General features: G+C 50.4%; 4 protein-coding genes across 10 annotated transcripts in view; 3 read left to right on the forward strand and 1 right to left on the reverse strand.

Moving 5' to 3' along the window:
- The first annotated feature begins 46 nt into the window (after positions 1-46).
- On the forward strand, positions 47-3,812 carry PDCD7 (programmed cell death 7). Its single transcript, XM_064669214.1, has 5 exons — positions 47-790; positions 1,899-2,037; positions 2,376-2,612; positions 3,229-3,316; positions 3,669-3,812. The coding sequence occupies exons 1-5, from the start codon at positions 95-97 to the stop codon at positions 3,784-3,786; spliced, it is 1,278 nt and encodes a 425-aa protein (XP_064525284.1). The 5' UTR covers positions 47-94; the 3' UTR covers positions 3,787-3,812.
- On the forward strand, positions 3,783-16,475 carry UBAP1L (ubiquitin associated protein 1 like). Of its 4 annotated transcripts, none has more exons than XM_064669209.1 (7): positions 3,783-3,893; positions 4,641-5,579; positions 8,001-8,155; positions 9,480-10,232; positions 11,135-11,344; positions 14,391-14,492; positions 15,382-16,475. In XM_064669209.1, exons 2-7 carry the CDS (start codon positions 5,564-5,566, stop codon positions 15,514-15,516), a joined length of 1,371 nt encoding a protein of 456 aa, XP_064525279.1. In that variant the 5' UTR covers positions 3,783-3,893; positions 4,641-5,563; the 3' UTR covers positions 15,517-16,475. The 4 variants fall into 4 exon arrangements, with proteins under 4 accessions (XP_064525279.1, XP_064525281.1, XP_064525282.1 ...); XM_064669211.1 differs by having other exon boundaries at positions 8,004-8,155; XM_064669212.1 differs by having other exon boundaries at positions 4,641-4,721.
- KBTBD13 (kelch repeat and BTB domain containing 13) lies at positions 15,163-20,735 on the reverse strand. Its single transcript, XM_064669203.1, has one exon. The coding sequence runs from the start codon at positions 20,596-20,598 to the stop codon at positions 19,216-19,218; it is 1,383 nt and encodes a 460-aa protein (XP_064525273.1). The 5' UTR covers positions 20,599-20,735; the 3' UTR covers positions 15,163-19,215.
- RASL12 (RAS like family 12) overlaps positions 20,685-22,376 on the forward strand; it is an 8,240-nt gene continuing 6,548 nt past the window's right edge. For all 4 annotated transcript variants that reach the window (XM_064669225.1, XM_064669224.1, XM_064669221.1 and 1 more), the window contains exon 1: positions 20,685-22,239. The gene's annotated coding sequence lies outside the window, so the exon portion shown is untranslated. The remainder of the gene's footprint in view (positions 22,240-22,376) is intronic.

Consider the following 22,376-nt stretch of genomic DNA (forward strand, 5'->3'; position numbering starts at 1 on the left):
GGCGGGTCCTCCGGGCCGCCAGGCGGCGCTGCGGCGCCGGACTGAAGGGGCGCTGAGGCGGCGTTATGGCGGCGCGCTGAGCGCTGAGGGGATCATGGCGCAGCCCCCGCCGTTCCCCGCCCGCCTCCCGCCGCCTTTCCGCGCCTTCCCGCCGCCCTTCCCCGGCCCCCCTGCCCGCCCCGCGCCCTTCCCGGTGGGGCCGGCGGCCCCCCCGCCCTTCCTCCTGCCGCCGCCCGCCGGCCCTGTAGTTGAGGCCGGGCCGCGCTTCCCGCCGGGCGGCCCCTACTTGGCGGCGGCCCCGCCGCGGATCGGGGCCGAGGAGGAGGCGGCGGCGCAGCGGCAGCAGGACGAGCTGTGGCTGTCGCAGTTCCTGGGCCGCCGGCGCGCCGCTCTCCCTCCGCCGCCGCCGCCCACCGCCGCCAACCCCAGCGGCGCCCGGGCCGTGGCGGTAGCGGCGCTGGGGCGGGTGGCCCGGGTGGCCGCGCTGTGCCGGGCCCTGCGGCGGAGCGAGGCCGAGGGCGACGGGCCGGGCTGGGCCCGGGCGCGGGAGGAGGCGGAGGCGGCGCTGCGGGAGCTGCGGGAGGTCGTGCGGCCCCTGCGGGAGCCCGGATACCGCGAGGAGCTGCGCAGGAAGGCAGAGAGGGTGAGGAAGAGGAGGCTGCGCCTGCAGCGGAGGAAGCTCGAGGCCAGGGCGGCCAAGGAGGAGGCGGCGGCCCGGGCCGCCGAGCGGGAGGCCAAGATCGACCAATGGCGGGCCAAGTGCATCCAGGAGGTGGAGGAGAAGAACCGGGTACGGCCCCGAGCGCCTGGTCCTGCCTGCCCCGGGGGCTCCTGAGTGTCGCTCCGTTTGCAGGGCAGGATGACCAGCCAGTAATGGGGTCACAGTGGTCTGTGCCTGCCCCACACCCGGCTTAGGGCCCCGCGGGTCAGTGGGTGCCACCGGGATGCTGCATGACTTCAACTTGCTTGGAGACATGCCCTTTCCAAGGTCTGCAGCCCTGCTTCTTCCTTGAGACCCTTGGTGGGCATCTCAGCTTTGCCATGCTCATGTCCTAGCCCTTGACAGTTGAGATTTAAGTTGTTTCTGAACTGCTGGAGGTTTTCCTTTCTGGTCCCAAGTGTCAGCCTGCCCATGCTGCTCACAGTTGCCCTGTGGTGCTCAGCACCATTTCAGTATCCATCAGCCTTGCCTGCTGCTCTCGTCCTTCTAAAACTTGTTGTTTGCAAGCTTCTGGGTCTCATCTGGAAGTAAAATGTCTTCAAAGCAATAAAACCACCTCAAATTAGCCTTCCTGGGAAGTGCTGTAGGCACTTCGGTTGGTTTTTGTGTTGGTATTTGGCCAAAGAGCTCCCATTCTGCTGGTCTGCTGCTGGGATGGTCCAGAGCAGCTGCTGAGGAAGGGTTTGTGGTCAGATTGTGGCAGGTTAATGGTTTTTAATTGCAGAGCTGTGGAATTGAGGTTGTTTCTGTTCATTGTTAATGTTTTCCCTAAACTTATGTGGTTAAAGGCTATCAGGCTTTATGAGTTCATTAGCCATCCTGGAAGTGTTCAAAAACAGGGATGTGGCACTTGAGGACATGGTTTAGTGGTGAGCATGGTGGTGGTGCTGATTTGACAGTTGGACTCGCTGATCTTAAAGGTCTTTCCCAACCTTAAAGATTCCGTGATCCCATGATTTGGTCCAAATTTATGAGTCCCACAGCACTCTTTTTTGTTTTCTGAAGTCTGTGGTGTTTTAGCCTGTTTTCCTTAAAAAGGCAAGGCTGGATGGTTGACTTGTAGCTGTTGCAGTGAAGTAACTGATCTCCAGTGCTTCAATCATCTCTTGGAAAATACCACTTGATTCTTGTCCTCGAGGGATATTTCACACATTATGTCTGTTTTTGTCTCTCACAGGAACGAGAGCTTAAGGCTGCTGCTGACAGTGTCTTGTCTGAAGTACGGAAGAAACAAGCAGACACCAAGAGGATGGTGGATGTCCTGCGTGGGCTGGAAAAGCTTCGGAAACTGAGAAAAGAGGCTGCTGCCAGAAAAGGTTAATTCCAAGATTTTCACCCGACTTTTTTTATTGCACACCCAGGAAATAAGATGATGAGGGTGCCCTGTGCTGACTAGCAAGGTGCAGCTTCGAAAAGCTGTGTCTTTGTAGTGGATTTTAGTTACAAGAATAGCTGTAAAATGCTGAATTCACAAGTGGTTGTGTTCCTGTTTTTCCAAGCTTGCTCTCGATAGAACAATTATTCCGATAAGAATTCCAGCTGTTAACAAGGTTAAGCTCATGTTTCTCTGAGATTTTGCCAGCTCTGCTCTCAAGTCTGATAACAAATCCCCTTCTGAATCTGAAAACTTAAAATCACTTCTCTTTCTCTTCAGGTGTTTGTCCACCCCCCTCAGCAGATGAAGCATTTGAAACTCAGGTGGAGAGTCTGAAAACGTTGCTCAAAACTCGCACAGAGCTGTATGAGGCTGAGGAGAGAGCATTAAGGGTTATGCTAGAAGGAGAACAGGAGGAGGAAAGAAAGAGGGAAATGGAAAAGAAACAGAAGAAGGAAAGGGAAAAACTACTACAGCAGAAACTGGAAATGGATTCCAAGCTGTTTGGGGATCCAGGTAAATTCTACGTGCCATACTTAGCAGTGTTTTTCCACACCACACCCGCATCTCACAGACACCAAGGTTTGAAATGTAGGCACAGAACTAGTTGAGAAAGAAATCATCCACTGGAGTAATTTATGGTCTGAGAAAAAGGTGGAATAAACATAGTGTGCTCTTAACACCTGTGGTGTAAGAGGAACAGCTCAGCTGATCAGTGTAGACTGCAGCACATCTCAGCTGATTTCATACTGTTTTGCAAGAGGGGGTTGTAGATTAAGCTCAAGTGAGGCTAAATAGAATAGATTGAAGACTTTCAGCACCCAACAGATGCTTTAGTCTGGTGATTTGGTGCGACTCAGGTAATCTGTATAGATTCAGTGTCCATTTGTTCCCTTTCTTTAGAAGATAGAGGCAGGAAAAGTTTTGATAGTCTTGGCTTTCCTCTGACAGCTCTGGTACAGACAAGAGACGAATAACATGTAACTAGTCCCTAATATATTACATAGGGACCTGATTTCAAGTTACAGCTGGGCACTAGCAAATGAGTTGGCAAATTTGGGGCTTCTAAGACTCACTAGAATCAAAGGTTTTTCTGGATTATTGAACAATTTCTGTTTCTGTGTTTTCACAGCTGAATTCCCACTCGCCCACCTATTGCAGCCCTTCAGAGACTACTACTTACAAGCTGAGCATTCTGTAGCAGCTCTTATCCAGATCAGGTAAAATCTTTATTTTTTTGTCAAAGATGACAAATACTATTTGTTGAGATTGTAAAATCAGCATCCCTTTTGGTTTGTCAACTTCCAAATTTGGTTATGCAATAGTTTGTACTGTTTTTTTCAAGCTTTTTACTTGAGTCATATCCAGCAGATGCCCATGTGAGGCAGAGTGCACTTCATGCATAACTATTGCATTTAACAGCAGTACAGTTGATTTTTACATTTGTCTTTTGACAGACAAGTTTCAGAGTACAATTTACAGTGGTTTGTGTATCGATCAGTGTGGAAAAACACTTCTGTGGGTATATTATAAATCTTACCAGCTGTCCTCTCAACACTCTCTCTGTTAAAGGCATGAATGGGATCAGTACTTGGTGCCAGCTGACCACCCCGAAGGAAGCTGCATCCCTCCAGGATGGGTTCTCCCCACTCTCCCCACCAATGACACTTGGGCCACTGCCGTCAGATGATTTAGTAATAAATTATGTTAACGTTGGAGGATTGTTTCATTAAAATTACATGTGTTAAATATGAGAGGGCCCGAAGAGGAAGTCTCATCCTCTCTTTTGGCAGCCAGGTACTGGAAAGTCTTTACTGGAATGTCTTGAAGAAAAGTTTTAAGAACTGTTTTTGCTGTCTGACTGTGCAGGGAGATATCTGAGCAAGCCCAGAGCTGCCAGGCCTCTCGTGGTGTGGAATTACAGTCCCGCTGCGAGTTTTTGTTAAATCTGAGTCTTAATAAAGGAACATTGCTGACAGTGGTATTTGTGCCAGTATTAACATCCTATTTTTAGTGGCTTTTATCTTTATAGAAGATGATGAAATCTCCAGAAATAAAGAAATACTAAAATATATATATATATATATATATACCCCATTAGTAAACATATTATTCTTCTTAAATGAAACATGTCAAGTATCACTGTCAAAATAGTTCCTGTATTTTTGGGTGTAGAAACAACTCTATTACAAGTTTGAAGTACAAACAAGACAAGGTTTTTCAAGGTTGATTAAAGCAGATGTTGACATTTTACTTTTGTGGACTAAAACTGGTACCACAACATGGAAAAAATTCCCAGCTGTGGTGAAATAGGTCAGACAGCCGTGTGAATAGACACAAATTTGATGAATAAGCCTGCTGGAAAAAAACCCAATAAAATCTGAAGTCTGTCCTACTGTAATTGTTTTGCCTATATAGCTATTTTTGTATAAGGACACATCATGTCTGTAATATTTGATTACAAAACACAGCTCTATTTTGTAAGTTGTTTTTTTTGTACAGAATAAATAGAGAAAAATGGATTTTTTTTTTTTCCATTTGAAGCACTTTTACAACGAGGGAGAGATTTGTTTGAATACTTGGCATCAAATACGACTCCAACATGGAGAGAATTGCTGGGAAAAGGTTTGTGTGAAGGAACTTCTCCCTCCTGCAAGGTGACAGAGGCATCTGATGTCAAAGCCGTCCGTGTTCTGGACAGTTTGCTTGTGACAGTGATGGGCCATATGGATTTGGGGCTTTGCTGGGCTATGCAGATGGTCGTGGCACCTTTCCAGAGCTGCAGACCTGATTCTTGCTTAGCCCCAGTGTGTGGGAATCGAGTTAATCTCCCCAGTGCTTTTCCCCTTGGCGTCACAACAGCGCGTCATCCATGGAGGAGGCGACGTCATGGCCTAAATTCCACACCTGGGCCTTATGTGATATGTTAATAGTTTATTGGCTGAAGCTTTGCAATGGTTTCTGTTAGTAAGAGCACACAAACCAGTAGTTTTTAACAGAATTACTGTGAGTGCAGAAGTTTGCAGTTCTTGCTCACCTGCAGCACCCCAAAATACAGATTACCAGGAAGTCCTTTGGAGGTGGAGTTCTGATTTCCTCCTCCATACATCCCCCTGTCACTTCCAGCATCTCAGTACTCCAGACCCAAGGCTGAGTCAGATCCTGGGGAGTCTTCCCTGATGAAAATGCACAAGTTCAAAAATAAAAACAGTTGCATGAAAACAATACAACTCCACAACACTTCCAGTTCAGGAAGCTTAGTGACCGGAGGATGCTCTGCTTAAACAATTAGGCTCCTTATCCCGTCAGTGCGTCTGAGGGACAAGCCAACCACTTAAGCTACGATTATCTTAAAACTGTCCAAGTCAGCTGCTTGTCTGACACTGCAGGAATTTAAAGAGCTGAGCAGTAGATAAGCAGGGAGTGGAGCAGCAGCCCTGTTCTCCCTGCCCTGTGAGGAGAGCTCCATGAGTTCGTCTGACGGTAAGGATAACTTCATCTTATTAATAAACACAGGGGTTGAAAATGCCAGGGGATGATCTACCTTTAGGTATATTTCCATCCCTCAAACTTTCTGTGGTTTGCTTTGTGTATTTGTTCTTGTCTAGCAATGTATGCATTAAAATATTTTATATCTTTAGTGGGGAAGATAGAGAGGAGTGTTTAAAATCTCAACTCATAAAATACGTGGAGACAGAGTACTCTTAAAAATTGTTGTCTTCATGTTGAAGAGTCAGATTTGTCTGAGTATAGTATTTCCTACTGTCTTTAAGTTTTAAAAAATTACTATAGTCCAGAAGAAGACAGGGGTTGGCTGTGTGTTTCCAAGACTCCTTTGCATCCTATTCCTCCGCTGGTCCCGCTGCAGTTCAGGTTTCTCATGTTAAGGCACATCCCCTTCCTGATGTGAGCTGGTTCGTGCACTGGCCAGGGTCTGTGATGTGAAAGTGGGCAGGGCTGGTGTGGGGTACAAGCTCAGAGACCTTCTAGGAGTTGCCTTCTGGTGTGAGTTGGTGTTTAGGACTGACCATCTTTTATTCTTGTCTAGTAGCGGTTTTCTTGTCATCACACCCACCCCAAAGGACTTCTTGTTTTCTAAACTGGGAATTGTGGGTGCCTTTCTTAGAGAACAGTATTTATGCAGTGAAATACAGCAGGTACCATCTTCATATTTTCTTCATCCTCATACCTGAAAGTGGCATTTGAACCCAAGTGAAGCCATTCTGGGTGACAGATGTCAAGACACAACTTTCCTTTGCACCGTGTACACAGGGATTTTGGGAAGAGCCAGTTTACAGCATAAGCTGCAGAGAGGGTCTGTCACCCTTGCACACAGGGGCCGTGCTTGGAGCTGCAGAAAGCTGGGGAAGGTGGTTTTGCCTGCAGGTCTTTTCATGTGTTGTCTTTGTCCGTGCTGACGTGGATTGTCCCTTAGGCTGAACCCTCTTAGGCTGGAGCAGATGGTCTGGCTCCGTGAGGGCTCCCCACACGTTGCCTGTGTCATGTGTTAGTGGCATAACACGTGCAGGAGCACAAAGCTTGTTAGGGGCTCTGCTTGGGCAGAGGTATTAAAGGCTCCTGGCGTAAGCAGGCAAGAGACAACCCTGTTGTCATTCTGATAATGACCAGCTGAGTTGCACTGAGTGATTGTGTGTGTCACTCATGTCTGTTTGTGGTCTGGAAACAATTTGTTAGTCCTCTGCCAACATAAGAAACTACTTTGAATGCCATTTCCCCTTATAGACTCTTATTTTTGCATTAAACATGTGGTTTTTTCATCCTTGTATACATTCATCTAAATATTTCCTTTTTGTGGAGTGTTTATCCTCATTGTCAAAAAAGCTGTTTTAAAAGGAAAAAATGACTGTGAGAAGCACTTAGGGATGTCACACACATATTTACAGTGTGTCCTGAGGATGGGATGTCACACAAGTATTTACTGTGTGTCCTGAGGATGACTGCTGAGGACTTTGGGATGAGCAGGCACAGGCTGTTGGTGCCAGGACTCGTGGGGAGATGAGCCACCAACTCTTAGCAGTTGATAATCTGTAAAAGAAATAATTTTGCATGCTGTCATCACTGGGAAGCTCAAGGCTTCATGCAGCAAGTAGAGGCTTTTTACTAAATTGAGACATCTGTAGAGAGCTGATAGTTACACTATTGCAGTAATATTTTCCGTGCCACCATTCCCAATTCATCAGAAATTTTTGTCTCCCCTGCAGTCCTGCTCTAAAACCATCACCACACTTAAAATGAGTAGATGGTTCCTAAAAGCTAATCTGGCCTTAAAATGGCTTGTTTGACATCCCCCTAACTGTTAAGTTTGCCTCATGCACCAGCCTCCTGGCCTGGCTCCTGATAAGCTGCTGTGGTGCCAGAGGGGATGTCCTCACCGCAGCTCCCTCCTCCCTCGGGATGCTCCGTGTGATGGCTTAGCAGCACATGGCTGTGTGCATGAGCTCTGTCACCACAGGTTACACAGGGAGAGGAGACCTGCAAGGTGTTCTCCTTGGCTGTGGTTTCTCCCTCTGTAACTGGAAAAAGTGCTCAGTGTGTCCCCAGCTCAGAGAAGGGATCATGCAAAGGGCAGCAGAGGGAAGGAGAGGCAGGAGGGATGGGAAACAGCAGGGCATGCATGGAGGTGGAAGTGAAGAAAAATGCTCAGGATCTCTGCCAAAGAAAGCTGTAAGCTTGGTCAGGTCTTGCTGGCTCAAGCTGAGAATAGCAAAGGTTAGTTCAGACAAATCTTCCCAGTGTCAATAGATAAGATTTTGCCCATCTGGGCAATGCACACAGTGGTTTTTACTTGGCTGGCTCTTGGAAAAGCTCATCTTCCTCTCCTTCCACCCAAGTTAAGAGGCGCGAGTCCCGCCTTTTACAGTTCTGTTTTCTCCCTTCCTCCAGCAGCAAGAAATCAGGCAGGAGTGATGAGCTACCTGGATGAAGTTCCCTTCAGGATGGCCCTGAGCCTCGACGGGGACTCAGGGGGAGAAATCCCCTTAATCACCACCCCGGACATCGATGTCCCCGACTGCACCGACATCCTCATGAGCACCATGGTGAGTCCACACCCAGATCACTGCTGGGGGATGCTCAGAGGGGTGTTAGTGGTGCTTTCCTTTTCTTAGGAGAGAAGGGGCACATCCTAATTGATCTCCTCTTACTTGACTGGTTTGCAGCAGTACTGGGAGGAGAGGATGATTTGTGATATGTGGAACTGAGGAAGGAGTTGTTTTGAGGTTGTCTTTTAAAAATCCTGTCCAAGCAGGAGGCTTGGGTCTTTCTGGGATAGGAGGACAAACTTCTGCTCTGGGGTTGTTTTCTACTTTGGAATTATCACTGTCTCATTTATTAATAATATTTATTAAATACCAATAATTTTAACAGATATAAGCAGGCAACATTACCTGTACTGACAGCATATGCATAATTTATATATATATGTAAGTTTTTATATATATATACATATATTTATATATGTATATAAATTTTTATATATATATGTATATAAAGTATCCCGTGTTGCTCCCTAGTTGGGATGCATTGATGCTCCCCGCCAAGGCCAAGCAAGATTGTGCTGCTGCTTCAGGCTGATCCTTCTGGAGGGACGTGGGGGTGTTTTCCTTAGGGAGGCTGTTTTGGGTCCACAGATGACCCAAGTGGCAGGAGCAGTAAAAACAGCATTCCTGGGCTGTGAATGTACTTGCCTGCCTGTCCGGAGGAGACCTTGTTTGGAGAGCTCTGGGACGGGCAAGGCTTGTTTGTTCCAGGAAAATCCTCAGATTTCAGTCACAAACAAGCTTATATTTTAAGACAGACTATGTGGAAATGACAACTCTGTTTGGGGACCAGCCGAGCCCCTGGCGCCACAAGAGACTGCCATGGCTGGTCCTGCCGCTGCCCGAGGTGGCATCACCCTCCCTGGTGGCTCCAGAGCCCCTGTGCCTGAAGTGCCACTAATGAGAGCCACAAACAAACTCTGCCACCACCCTGGGGGTAGCCTGTGGCTGGATGCAGTGCCTCTCTGCAGCTGCCTAAAATTGGGATGCCCACATACCCTGTCTGCACCCTCCCACCTTCCACAGCAGCCAAAGTGACACAAAACCACCTCTAAGTATAAAACACTTCTCAAAAGAATTGTAGGTACAACTCACAATAGTAATAACTTTATACAGGGACTTTTTTCAAGTATAAATTTGGGGATTCCCTATAGGGATGAGGCTGGCACAGCCCAATCCTACAGCCAGCCCGGATGCACAGGGAAGTAGGATCTGATATGGGAAGGCTGCAGCCCTTAAGCTGCCTCGCAAAGCACATGGTTTGCTCGGTGCCAGGTGGTCTGGTTTCAGGTGTCCTCACCAGCTGCCTCTCGCTCTTCCACAGCACGACTTCTCCCTGGAAAGGAAAGTGCTTTACTGGGTCGAGGTGGCCTCTCAGCAGCAAACCTGCCGGCACCGGGTCACCTCCGAGGTCGTCCCCACGGCCCCGCCGTGCTGGCTGCTGCTGGTGGACCCCGCCGACAGCTACGGGGGCCGGGCGCGGGACGCGGCGGTGCGGCGCTCCATCAGCATGAGCGCCGCCGACACCTCCTACGGGCACGCCAGGGGCAGGGCGGGCCTGTCCGACACCGAGAGCGAGACCTGGCACTCGGAGGAGGGCGACTACTCGGACGATGAGTACTCCTCGACCTCCCTGGAGGAGAATGACAAGGATGAAAAGCTCCTCTCCAGGAGGAGAAGCTCTGGGAGAAGCGTGGCTTCACGTCTCAGCTTTTACCAGACTCGACCAAAGACATCGCCTGGCTTGCTGGAGCCCTCACCAGAGAACAATGTCCACAGCCCAGCCAGCCCGGACCCTAGCAAGCAGAGAAGATCCATGGTGATATTTAACAACATGAAGAATGAGCTGGAGGCAGCCAGGAGGAAGCTGGCTGCTCTGGTGCATCCTTTGAACAGAGCTGCCACAGGGGGCAGGGGGATCCCGGTGCCACGGCTGCTCCCACAGTGTCCCGGCACCAACCGTGGTGTCAAGTACGGGCCAGCCCAGGACGTGTCCCAGCTGGGGACCTTGGTGCCAACTCCTCCAGCCACACCTGCACCAATCCCACCCATCAAGCGGCACAAACCCACAGTACCGGTGAGCTGCTGCCTTTGCTTGGTCCTGAGAGAGGAGGGAGGTGGAGGGCGTTGAATTGGTCTCATTTGCCGGAGACTGGGCAGCAAAATGGATTCAAAATGAGACTTCAGGAACACTGGACCCATGAGAAATTACTGATGAGTTTTCATAAGAAGTGAAGGCAGGGTTTCTTTTTTCCTCTGAGGTTGTGCATGTTTACTTGCTCTGTCCTAGTCAAAACACCCCTGTTTTTCCCAAGAAGCAGGATCTTATTTGATTATCAATTGAAACACTAAAAAAAAAAATTAGTGAAATAACAGGGGGTTTTCCCTCTTTTCTCTCTATTACCCCTCTCTTACAGATATAGGTGGGGTTTATAGGGAAATGCTCCTTTACAGCCATCATGTCTTTTCTAGGAAACTTTGGACTTCATAGTCCTACTAAAAATACAAATCATTGGTGAAAGCGGGATGTGACAAGATGGAGTAAATATCACTCTGTCACCTTGAATCTGAATTGCACCATGTTTTTTAAGAAATCACATCTCATCCAGCTACTTGAGAGATTTTAGGAGATGAATTACTGAAAACCTACAATTAAAACCATTGGACACATGAATGACCAGGTTATTTATAGGCAGTTGTACTAGACATGGGGTAATTAAGGAAAGATTAAATGCCTGTGTGTATTTGTACATCACCCAGCCTGAGCACTCTTTGATCTGATCTGTATCTATAGCTGAGCCTGGATTTAATTAAATCCAGTCTCCTTTGATGCCCATTGGATGTTTCATGTATAGGAATTTTCCTCTTCTGGAGACAGCAAGGTAACTGCCGGTGTTCAAAAGCCTTGCCTCAGCCTGGGTGTTTGACATCATCCCATGAGCTGGAGCAATAAGACTCTCTTCTGTTTTTTCCTTGCAGTCCCTCAGCCCCTACACCTGCCTCCCCCCTGCCTGCACACCTGGGAGACCCCTCAGCTCCCTCAGATCCCAGCCGGATTCCTCAGCTGACCTGCTCTCCGCTCTGAGCCAAGAGGAGCGAGACCTCATCGAGCCCGTCATAGCCCTGGGCTACCCCACGCACAAAGCCATCCTCACCCTCCAGAAGACAGGAAGGCAAAGCTTAAGTCAGGTTGGTGGAGCTGGTGCGGCACCGCGGGAAACCTTGGGTAAAGGAAAACTTGATTTTCCTGGAGAAAGGAATGGCTGTCTTGTTTGGGGTGGATTTCTGATTGCCTTGGCTCTCCCACTTTGGTGTCAGACCACAGCTGACAGGCTTTTCCATGAGATCACACTTTTGCTGTAATAAAATAGCAATGAGTCGCCCTCAGCTTTTCAGCATGTAATCACGGCTGGTCTCGTTATCTGTTCAATCTGTTGTGTGGAGCTTCATGTCCTTCTGAGGTACAAATTTTGCCCCCATACATGGAAACTTTTTGCACATCATTTTTTCCCGGCTGTTGGATTTGTGTGATGATTACCATGGTTTATCCTGTCAGAGCAGGACTGTACGAATACTGCAAAGATTTGGCTCTCTCCAAAACACAAGATTTGGTTTTGGCTCTCTCCAAAACACAACTTCCCTGCCTTGCAGCAAGCAGGGAATCCATGCAAGCGTTGCAACGGGGTCCCAGAACTTTTTTCCTGAGGAACCCTCTATAATAACCTGGAATTTATTGAAAACAATTAACATACAGACTCTTCCTACCCCTGGTGTCTGAGTACATCCTTGCCTGCAGTGCTGCATCTCCATTCCTGAGGTCTCTGCTTGTGCAAATGAATTCCACAGTGGTCCAAGGGGGCCTTGGAGCATCCATGACATGAGGGATGCTGCTGGCTCTGACTCCCTTGGCAAGCTTGGGGCTGGACCTGCCCATCCCAGCAGAGGATTTTAAGGCTAAATTACCCAAGTAACTCTTGCAGAGAGAGAAGGGGCTTAATTGAAACTCAGCAAGAGGGATGTCCATGAAGCTGTCATGCCAGGGAGCAGGAGCAGATCCTGGCAGAGGCACAAGCAGGCACAGTGCCAAGCAGCCTGTGCCTGGTGCCAGTCTCCTTCCCATTCCCCTGGGAACTGCCTGTGCTGCGTGGGCCAGCTCCCACCGCCTGGTCGGTGCACGAAGCTGCTCTGTGTCTGAGTCATCCTGCAGCTCCCCTCTCCCTCCTGAGTCACCCCAGCTGGACCAGCCCTTCAGACCTCGCTGGTGTTTCAGGAGAGCCGAGGTGGGAAGGGAGGATTGTGTCCTCAATTCATGGAGGTTTCATCCAGGCAGAGGGAGATGGACAGAGCCCAGCCCACAGTCTTTGCACAGAGCCGTGAGAGGGTGTCTTGTGGCTTCAAAATGCAGAAACAGTGCATCTTTTTAAGGATGGAAGTGGGTACAGCCTGCTCCCTTCTGTATAAACACTGGGACTCCCATTCCCTTGGAGAAGAGATTCCTGCACCAAAATACAAGGTCTGCCTTATATCCTGTGCCTGCTTCACCAGCAGATTCCATCTTTCCCATTTATGCCCAATGCAGCCAAGATAAAACGTAAAGCCTGACCTTTTGTGCATCTCTTACAAGTACAAAACTACCAAATTAGGCTAAACCTTCCTGCAAAATATGTTCCAACTGAAGTTAAAAAGAAGAGCTGTAGGTGCTCTTCATTGCTTGCTGTGTCACGCAGGGTTTCAGTGTGTGATGACAACAGCTTCAACTCTGAGGATTGATTGTAGTACCAGATGGTAGACAAAAATTGCTCAACTTCTTTGCAGTGTCAACTCAAAACTAGCAAAGCCCACCTTGGTAGAGAAGGCAAGTTTGTGGCCTTAAAGAGGCGATCCCTTCTCAGTTTTGGTGGAAGAACTTTTCTGAAAGGCTCAAGCAGGGTTAGTTGCCCCAACGTGCCAGAGGTTCATCATGTTATGGCCAAGGGCTAAACCAAAAATGCAGCATTGCATTTTGCTCAATGATCATTGATCAATTCAAAATGCATCCTTGATCCATGGAGCCCTCGATGTACCTGTGAGCTGAGACATGACAGAGGCTGCAGCTGCTCAGCACCCATCTCCCCAGGCAGCTGTAGGCACAGGGCAACAGTGTTAAAAAACTTCTTGAGGAGAAAATTATAAAAAACACTGAGTTGACAATGGCATCAATTTCATGCTGGGTTTGACCAGGCTGCCAGGACTGTCTGTGATGTGCCATGAGTGAGCAGCTATTCCTGCCACAACAGAGCAAGAAAATACAGCAATGAGTTGGGGTTGTCACTGGTCAGGTAACGAGGGAAATAAAATCAGGTTAGGAATGCCAATGACCAGTGACTGTCTCCTCCCTGAGCTGCTCCTTAAGGCTGACATTTCTAAAAATCCTTACTCTGCTGTTCAGCCAAACTAGATCAGCTCAACATTTGAGGGACTTTTTTGCCTTTTTCCTGTGTTTTGTGGTCTTTTACTGAGTCCTTCCCCTTGGCTAGGGCAGTGCTGGGGAGGGTGGAGGTCTATACACTGGTGGATCTGGGGAAGATATGAATCAGTTTGTCCTTGGATGAAGATGGCACAGCTCTGGGGAGACCCGTGGGATGTTTTTATTCCCCCTGCTATTGTATAGCTCATTTATTATCGTCTGTCCCATATGTTTTTGGACAGTGAGTGATTCTCGCGGTATTTAAAAGATGCTGCTGGGAATTGTGCTGTCAGCACTCCAAGAACAACGAGGAAAGCCAAAAATAACTGTTTACTTTCAGTAATGGCAGCACATGGGTCTCCCCTGGGGTAGGTTTTGTGCTCGGACCCTGGAGCAAACCCAGGGGTGCCTGAACCCCGGAGCATCAAAGGGATGTGGGGTTGGCTGAGGGTGGACATTCCACGGGGACAGGCTCTGCCTCACCCACAGCCTGGAGGCCATTGCTCTGTATCTCAGAGGTTCAGATGTTTGGTTTGCTCCTCATCCTCCCTCTGCCTTGTTCCCATTCCCACCCTGGGAGGGTGAGGGGGACCAAGATGTTGTCATCTTCCGCTGGGAATCATGTGGACAGACAGACCACCCTGGCTGAGCATCAGATGGGAACCAGCAATGGTGTGTTGCTCATGTCCTCCCCATGGTGTGTGCCTGGTTGGTGTCAAGGTGGGCTCCTGTTTGCCCTCACTCCCTGTGCCAGCAAGGCTGGATTAACCTGGTTGTCTTCCTCTGCAGTTCCTGAGCTACCTGGGTGCCTGTGACCGGCTGCTGAAGCAGGGCTACGAGGAAGGGCAGGTGGAGGAGGCCATGGAAATGTTCCAGTACTCAGAGAAAAAGGTCAGAGTGGGATGGCAGAACCCAGCCCTTTGTGCTGTGTCCTCTGGGCTCGCTTTTCCAGCGGGCTGTACCCTTCCCTCCTCTTCCACTGCCCCTCATGGGGGTCAGACCCACTGCCCTGCCACCAGCAGGACCCCCATAAGGACCCTCTGGGAAAGGACACCTGCTCCATCCCCTTTTCCATCCATCCTCTCACCCCATTGTGCAGCACGATGCTTGTTCACCCGCTGTGCAGGGAATCCTGTCCCAAGCCCACCAACACCGGCTCTTGCTCCCTCTTTCCCAGCTCCCTTCCAGGGAGAAAAACTGTGGTGGCACACTGGGCATTGGTCTCCATCATCAGTCTCCTCCTGGGTAATGAAGAGCCTGGGGAGGTGAAACTGCTTGAAGTCTGGGCTGGCAGTGTTTGCTGGGATGCCAACAGCCCGTAGGATTGTTGTGTCACTGCTCGTTAGGGCAGTGACAGTGGGGGCTGCCCAGGTCTCGGTGTCAGGGAAGGTTTATTTATTGAGGACACGGCTCTGGGTGATGTCATGGCACTGGGGCCCAGCCTGAGCAAGGAGGGAAGCAGGACAAATGAATTCCAGCTTGTGCTCACTGCCTCTCCCTGCCCTCTTTATAATGCAGACAAACACTGCATGGAATTGATACAAACTTTATAAGGAATAAGTGAAGCTGGAGGCTGACTTTATTAAATATTTCTTATTTAAGAAGTTGAAATGCTACCAGGGGTATGTGTGTCCTCGGGCTGCTGTTGTGGTGCCCTTTGGCGGTGACACAACCCAGCCAGGGCATCTGGCTGCAGCCTTGTCCCACAGCACTGCTGCTGCAACCCCACGATGGATCCATCCATGATAACATCATTCCCCTCTCTTCCTTCTTCCTCCAGGCAGCTAAATTCTTGCATCTGTTGGCTCAGTTTAACGATATGGGTTTCCAGCAAAATGAAATCAAAGAAGTTCTTTTGCTTTGTGGGAATCAGAGGGAGAGGGCACTGGAAGAGCTCGTGATGAAAACCCACTGAGCAGCACCCTGGACCCATCACAGCTTCCCCTCTCCAGACTGCACCAGAAGCACTCAGGTGGTTCTGCTGCTCCATCCCCACCCCTGGAAACAACCAGTCATGGACCTTCACAGCTCTTCCTTGGTGTCTCATCTCATTTTATGGACATCCATCATAAGAGTGTTTATCATTCAGGCACCGACTTCATAGGAGGAATATTTATCTCCTCACCCACACATCCCCACCCTGATCATCTCAGCTGTTCAGATTAGATGAAATAAGATCCAAACCGCCTTCGGCTTAGATTTTTGCAAAACCCAAACCACAGTGTTCTCCCTCCACCTGGGGTGATGGGTGTCATGTTTTCAGCTACAATCAAATGTGGATTCTTAAGAGATTATATAAATCATCAGAAGAAATTGTTTTCCTAAAATCTGAAGGAACATGTGTTGGTCCTGGCTTGGTAAGAGTCTCAGCTGACTTAGTCATGATTGAATATTGTAATTGAAATCCGGTTTGATCACATTAGCTTCTCCTTTTAAACCAGAAATGTGAGAAAAATACACAATTCCATGAGGGTAAGGAAAGAAAACAGGCTTGCCTTGCTCTGAAATACATGAGGTTGAATGCAAAATGGTGGAGGTAAGAGTTTGTCCTCAGGGAACTTCCTGAAATCAGAACAGAGAGACGGGGAACTGCTCACTGCCCTCATGCTCTGCCCAAATCAGGAAAATTCAGGGGATGTTTCCCTAAACTGTGAAGACAGTGGCTCCAAATGAAGTTAAGCATGAAAGTCAGCATCGGGAACATCTGGATGCTCGGGGGAATTTATGCAACTGAAGGACAGAGAATGGGATGTGTGTCTTGGTTTGGCACTGGAACAGTGGACAGTGTTTTCACATAAAGTATGTTATTTTCCTGTGAATTAGATACAGATGTAATTTCTTTGAGTAAAGATGCTTGGGGGGGTTCTTCTGCAATGTGTTTGTGTCTTTTCCTGTCAGGATGCCAACTGGCACAACCCAGCAGAGAAAATCCTTCGTTAGTTGCATTAGTACCATTTTTCCACTGTATCCTTCCAAATAATCTCTCAGTCTAACATACTGCCATTGAGGTAAAACACTGTGTCCCTTCTCCCTGGATCTCCAGGTAGATGCCAGACAACAGCAGGAAGGTACATCTCTCCACGGCTGCCTTCATTCTTGCCTGGATGGACAAGGAAACCTGGCATCCAAGTATGGGGGGCTTGACCCATCCATTCCCAAGGAAGCTTTTTTCCTGCCCTTCTTTAATGGCATTGAAACAGAAAATGTGGTACCTTGTGTGACCAAGGGAGATATCCCCGAGGAGCTCACAGGCTCCTCCTGAATCTCCCAGCCCTGTTTTTGCTCCAGCTTTCCCTTGCTTATACAAGCTTTTATTTTTGATGTGGCCCTTATAAGGCAAGTCCATTCTACAGACAGCTTTTCCTTACGTCCTCTCTTGCCAAGATGATGTCACCTTAAAAAAGAAACTTGAAAAAGGTTAAACTGTGATTAGGACGATCGTGTCGCCTGGAACTGTGATCTTTGGCGGAACGAACCCCTCAGGATGGAGAGGGGGAGATAAAGGTGCTGAGCTGGTGCCAGCAGCGTGAAACGTCAAGGGCTGAATTCTGGTAGCAGCGTTGTGCCCACAAAGGCTGAGCAGCCTCTCACCCTCCTTAGAGGAGCCTCCTTGACCCTGGCTTATCGTTTCTTGCCGAGGTAAGAGCTGTATCTTTTGTGCTCCCTTTGCACCTAAAATTATCTTGTGTTACTCTCTGTATCACGGTCTGGATTGATGGATGCAACAAATGACTCCTCTCTTGGGTTATCCATGCCATACTCAACAGCCTGCCAAGACCTGCACTTTCCCCTAAGTGCTGCACTTAAAATCTTCTGCATTTTGTCTACAAATATCTTTGTAAACCCCTGAACTGTCGAAAAACCAGCGTGTGGAGGTGGGGAGGAGGTTGTATCACTTGGTGTTGGAGTTGGAGGGAAGGGGAGAGCCTGCCAAGTTCAGCAGTCCAGGGTTGGCCACAGGAGCCCAACATAAATATTTTACTAACAGAATTATTTTAACTTTATTTTAATGGAGGTTTAAGCTGTTTGTTCAACCTGAAATGGTTTTAAAGCAGCATGTTTCCATATGCTGCTCTCAGTTAGGAGAAGACAACCTGAAATGTTAATTGGCTTTATCTGGGAGGGGAGTGAGGATTTGACATGATGGGTTCCTGTAACGTCCTCCCGGGGACACCAACACAATTCCTCTTATGCTGCCCATGGTGCAGAGGTGAGGGAGGTACCTCGGTGACCTCTGCCTCCCCTGTGCCACTGCCAGACCTGCACCTCCAAGGGCTGTGGTCCCATCACAGGTGACAGCAGAGTGGTAGCCTGGCCCAGTGGCAGGGAACAAATGAGGACAAGGCACATCCATCTGGCCATGGTTGCAAGTTGGGGTTTTCTGGTTTGTTTCGGTTTGTGGTTGCATTGAGTGGGTTTATTCTCAAATGAGGGAACTGTTTTGAAAATGCTGAGAACTTGGCGAGGGTCAGTACAGAGGTATTTGAGGCACCCTGGCTGGTATTCCCTTCAGCTCCATCCCAGCCAGGACAGCACAGCAGCCCAAAGCCTGACCCATGGATGGAAGACCAGCTGACCACAGTCTGGGTTTGCTGCTGCCCTGGTCCCCCAGCACTGCAGTCACAGAGGGGAGCTCTGTGCTCTCTAGCCACCCCCAGAGCTGGTGCTGAGGGTCAGCAACCTTCCACTCCAGGCAGTGGGATCTCATGGGAACAGCTCCTCTGGCTTTGGAGCTCTGCAAGCCTGGCATCACCATGCAATGGTGGTGCTCCCTCCCTTTTTGTACCCTCTGTACTTCCAAGTTTTGCCATGTCCTCAAAAGACCCTGACTTGGTTCAAACAAGCCTCTGACGAGAGCCAGCACTTGCCACCCCTTTGGGTCTTGCTGAGGCTTGGGGGGATGATGGATGGTTCCCAGGTCCCAGAAAACCCTCAGTGCATTAAGCACTAATGCCCAGGAGCTGCTTTCCTTTACCGCCCATCTCTCCTCCTCCTCCCAGGACCCTGCTGTGGCCATGGAGATATCCCAGGGGAGCACAGGGCTGTGTGGGAACCACACTCCCACATACGGCTCTGAAATGGAGCTGCAGCTGAAAAAGCATTCAGGGGCAGAAGTGAGTCCTGACATGGATCTCTGTTAGGAGGTATTATCCTTCAGAAGGAGGGGGGGGAACCAAACCCAAGAGTAATGAAAATTCTGTAATGAGAAGCTTTTCTATAGGTTTCCTTTTAATTCTGAGATATAATGAATGATTCCCCATCAGGGAAGAGAGGAGGTGGAGTCCTGCACACCCTCAGAGTGTAGTCAGAATAAATAAACCCCCTGTTAGCACCTCTCTGGTACCTGTTCTCTGCAGAAGCCACGAAGCCGCGCACACAGTTGGCTCATGAGCCCACGTCTGGCAGGACTTTGCACTCGTGCAGGGCAGGCAGGCACAGCAGCAACTGCCTGCAGTCCCTTCCCCTCTGGCAGGGTCTAGTGTCACCTCCAGGGTCCAACATGAGGCATCCCTGGACCTGAGCACAACTCCACGGAGGAGGAGAGGAGCCCAGGGGAGCAGCAAGTGCAGAGCCATGTGCAAGGAGAGCATCCTGACATGGGATGGGGGACCACCTACGTCGCGATGTCATGGTCACGTCTCGGCAGCCGCAGGAGGAAGGTCTGCAGGGAGCCACTGCGCGGGAAACCTGCTCGCTCCTTCTTCTGCTTCCAGGTCTCCTCTTCCACGGAGTAGAGGAGTGTCAGCATCTTGTTGACAGTGTAGATGGTGTCCCCCCTGACAACAGCAGTGAACAGGGCTCCCTTGCTGTTCAGGAACTGCCCAGGCAGGGCCGTCCACTGCCGCGATGTCAGGTTGAAGCAGTCGATGACACAGCGCAAGAAGTCATCATAGGGGCCGTTGCGCATGACATAGAGGTTGTCACGGTGGGCCACCATGCAGTGCCCGTAGCTCTGGTGCCGCTTGAGCTCGGTGACGGGAAGCCACTCGTCCCGCTGGGTCTCGTACTCGTAGATGACGGTGGTGTCCAGTGGCTGCCACAGGCAAACAAAGATCTGCCCGAGGGCTTGGGCACAGGGCGCTGCCGTGCTGGGCTGCGGCAGGTCGGAGACGAACGTCCAAGTGCTGGAGGCCACGTCGTACCTCTCCACGGACTTGAGTGAGATCTTCTCGTACTCCCCCCCAATGGCGTAGAGGAAGCCCTCGTGGCCCACCAGCCTGACGTCGTAGCGCAGCTGGTGAGGGCTGGGGAACTCGCTCCAGGTGTTGGCGTCAGCGTCATAGCAGAAGCTGCTCTCCACCACCTGCTTGTTGGCCCCGTAGACGCCACCCACGATGTAGATCTTATTATCCATGGTTGCCATGCCGGCTAGGAATGTGCTGGCGCTCAGCGGAAGGCAGGAGAGGGTCCTCCACGTGTTGGTCTCCTCGTCCAGGTAGCAGATGGTCCTGGACAGGTCCTCCAAGAACTCGAAGGTGGGTGTGTGGGCTCCCACTGCCACAAAGGTGCTGGGCAGGAGGGCTTCCACATAGGCCAGCAGGTCATCAGAGAGGCAGTCCAGGTACTCCTCCAGCTCAGCGTAGCTGTCCCTGATATAGAGAGCAGCGCAGTGGAAGAGATCCAGGAGGCCGAATATGGCAGCAGCTTGGTACAGCAGGATGCAGTTGTCGGAGTTGATGGAGTGGATCAGGTACTTGGCCAAGGGCTTTACCTGCAGGAAGGCAGCACACTCCACTGCCTGGAGGGTCTCCTCGCTGCCAAGGATGGGCCTCTCGCCCTCCAGCACCCGCAGCATGGCGAGGAACCCGGCCGCGCTCAGCTCCCCCAGCCCGATCTCCTCCTGCGTGCTCTCCCTCATGCCCGAGCGGAAGAGGGCACGGAAGTACTCACTGCTCTCCACCAGCAGGGTCTTCTCCACACAGAACGACTGCTCCTCCACCCGGATACGCACCCGCTCTGGGGGCCCTGCCCGGGAGCCTTCCTCCTCCGGGGTCATCCTCGCCCAGGGGTCAGTGGCTCTCGGGGGTGGGGGAGCAGCCAATGCCCCTCTGTGCCGTGCCCCAGCACAGCCCCCTCCTGCCTCCTCCACCCTTTGATGCCTTTGCTGCGCTGCCGATGGCCTTGTAACATAAATACCTTGGTCTAAAGATAGCTGAGCTCGTGACCGGGGCCCTTCAAAGGCATCCGCTGGGCTCAGCTGCCCACCCAAACTCAGGCAGGGCTCCAGCATCACCAGCCAGGGCTGGGCACAGCAGAGGTGCCCAGATTATCCCATGGAGTGTGCCCAGCCACTCCTGGGAAACTGGGTTTTGCTCTCCCCACTTTTGGGCATCCTCATTGCAATGCCCTAAAGAGACGGTTCCCTATCCCAGGGAGGGCAACATATCTGCACAGCTGGGAAGAGCACATTATCACAGTATCCTATTTTACTTTCCCTTAAAAAGTGGAGTTTACGGCCACAGGGAGGTAAACAACATCAGCAAACCTTGCTGCCATCCAGCCTGGCTGTGGGAAAGGGCCTTGCCTGCCACAGGCAGGGAGAGACCTTCCTTTGTGACCCTCCCCAGGCAGGAGGCATCAGCAACCCAGGCAACATCCAGCCCAGGCACAAGGAGCCATAAGCCAGGCTGTGCTTCACGTGGGGATCTCATGGTGAGGAAAATGAAGTGCAGTGACCCTTTTTCAGCAAAAAACTCCCTTCTGGCCTCAGGGCTCACCTACTCCCTGTGATGCTTGGCTGTGGGCAGAGATAAACCTCTGTGACTGACATAGAGGTTGGCAGTGAAGAAAAGTGTTATTTGTGGCACATTGCTGATTTGTGTGCTATTCACAGCTTTTCATGGCTAGAAATCCCATTTCACCTCTGCCATGGGGTGCCGAGGAGAGGGCCAACAACAGGGCTCACCTGAGGGGCTGCTTCCCAGGTCTCCCCATCACCAGCTGCACATGGTCTTTAGTTTTGGTGAATAATTTAACCTGAGAAGCCCAACACTGTTGAAGGTCTATTTTTTCCTTCCTCCTTAGCCCCTCGTCCAAGCCCCCAGGAACTCTCAGGGCAGCACAGGATGGCAAAGTCACTGCCCCAGGGTCATGGCACCAGCAGGTTCCCCAAAAATCTCAGTTTAGGGGAGAAGGGAAGAGCTTTGCACTTGTGCTGCTGTCATTGATCCTCATGGATACCCAGCTTAAAATACCACATTTAGCTCTGATTGCTTTTAAGTCTCTTTGACCTGTGTCCAAAGGGGGTCTGGGAGCTGGGGGTCCCCAGAGGGGCTCTGCTTCCCACAGGGGAGTGATCCCCATAATCCCCATCTTCCCCATCCCTGGATCTTGCAGGGACTTCTACACTCCCAGACTATTTTGAGAGTGTTTAAAAATATCCTGCCTGCATTAATGGGCAATATTCCCAATGGCACAGCAGCCCTGCGTGGACACGGAGCAGCCCTCGCCCCCCAGCCTCGGATATGGCCCCCCCAGAAGCCCCTCAGGGCCGGCCCAGGGGCTGTATCCTGCGGTCCCGGGCACTGAGCCCCATCCCAAATGGCTCTGATCGCCATGACAACGCTGACTTCAGCCTCTGCCACCTACTCAGGCTCAGAGACACTGGGTGCTGGCTGATGGATTGGTGCGGGCACTGGTGAGTATTCCCTGGGCTCCCTTTTCCCCTTGGGATCGAGTCTTTTGGGTGGGAAAAGGGTATTTTTTTCCCCCTGCAAAGCCTCTGCTGGCAGCAGAAAGTGTCTGTGCTTAACTGCATCCGAAGGAGCCGGGCAG

This window comes from Pseudopipra pipra, chromosome 12, assembly GCF_036250125.1.
Source record: "Pseudopipra pipra isolate bDixPip1 chromosome 12, bDixPip1.hap1, whole genome shotgun sequence".
Taxonomy (NCBI): domain Eukaryota; kingdom Metazoa; phylum Chordata; class Aves; order Passeriformes; family Pipridae; genus Pseudopipra; species Pseudopipra pipra.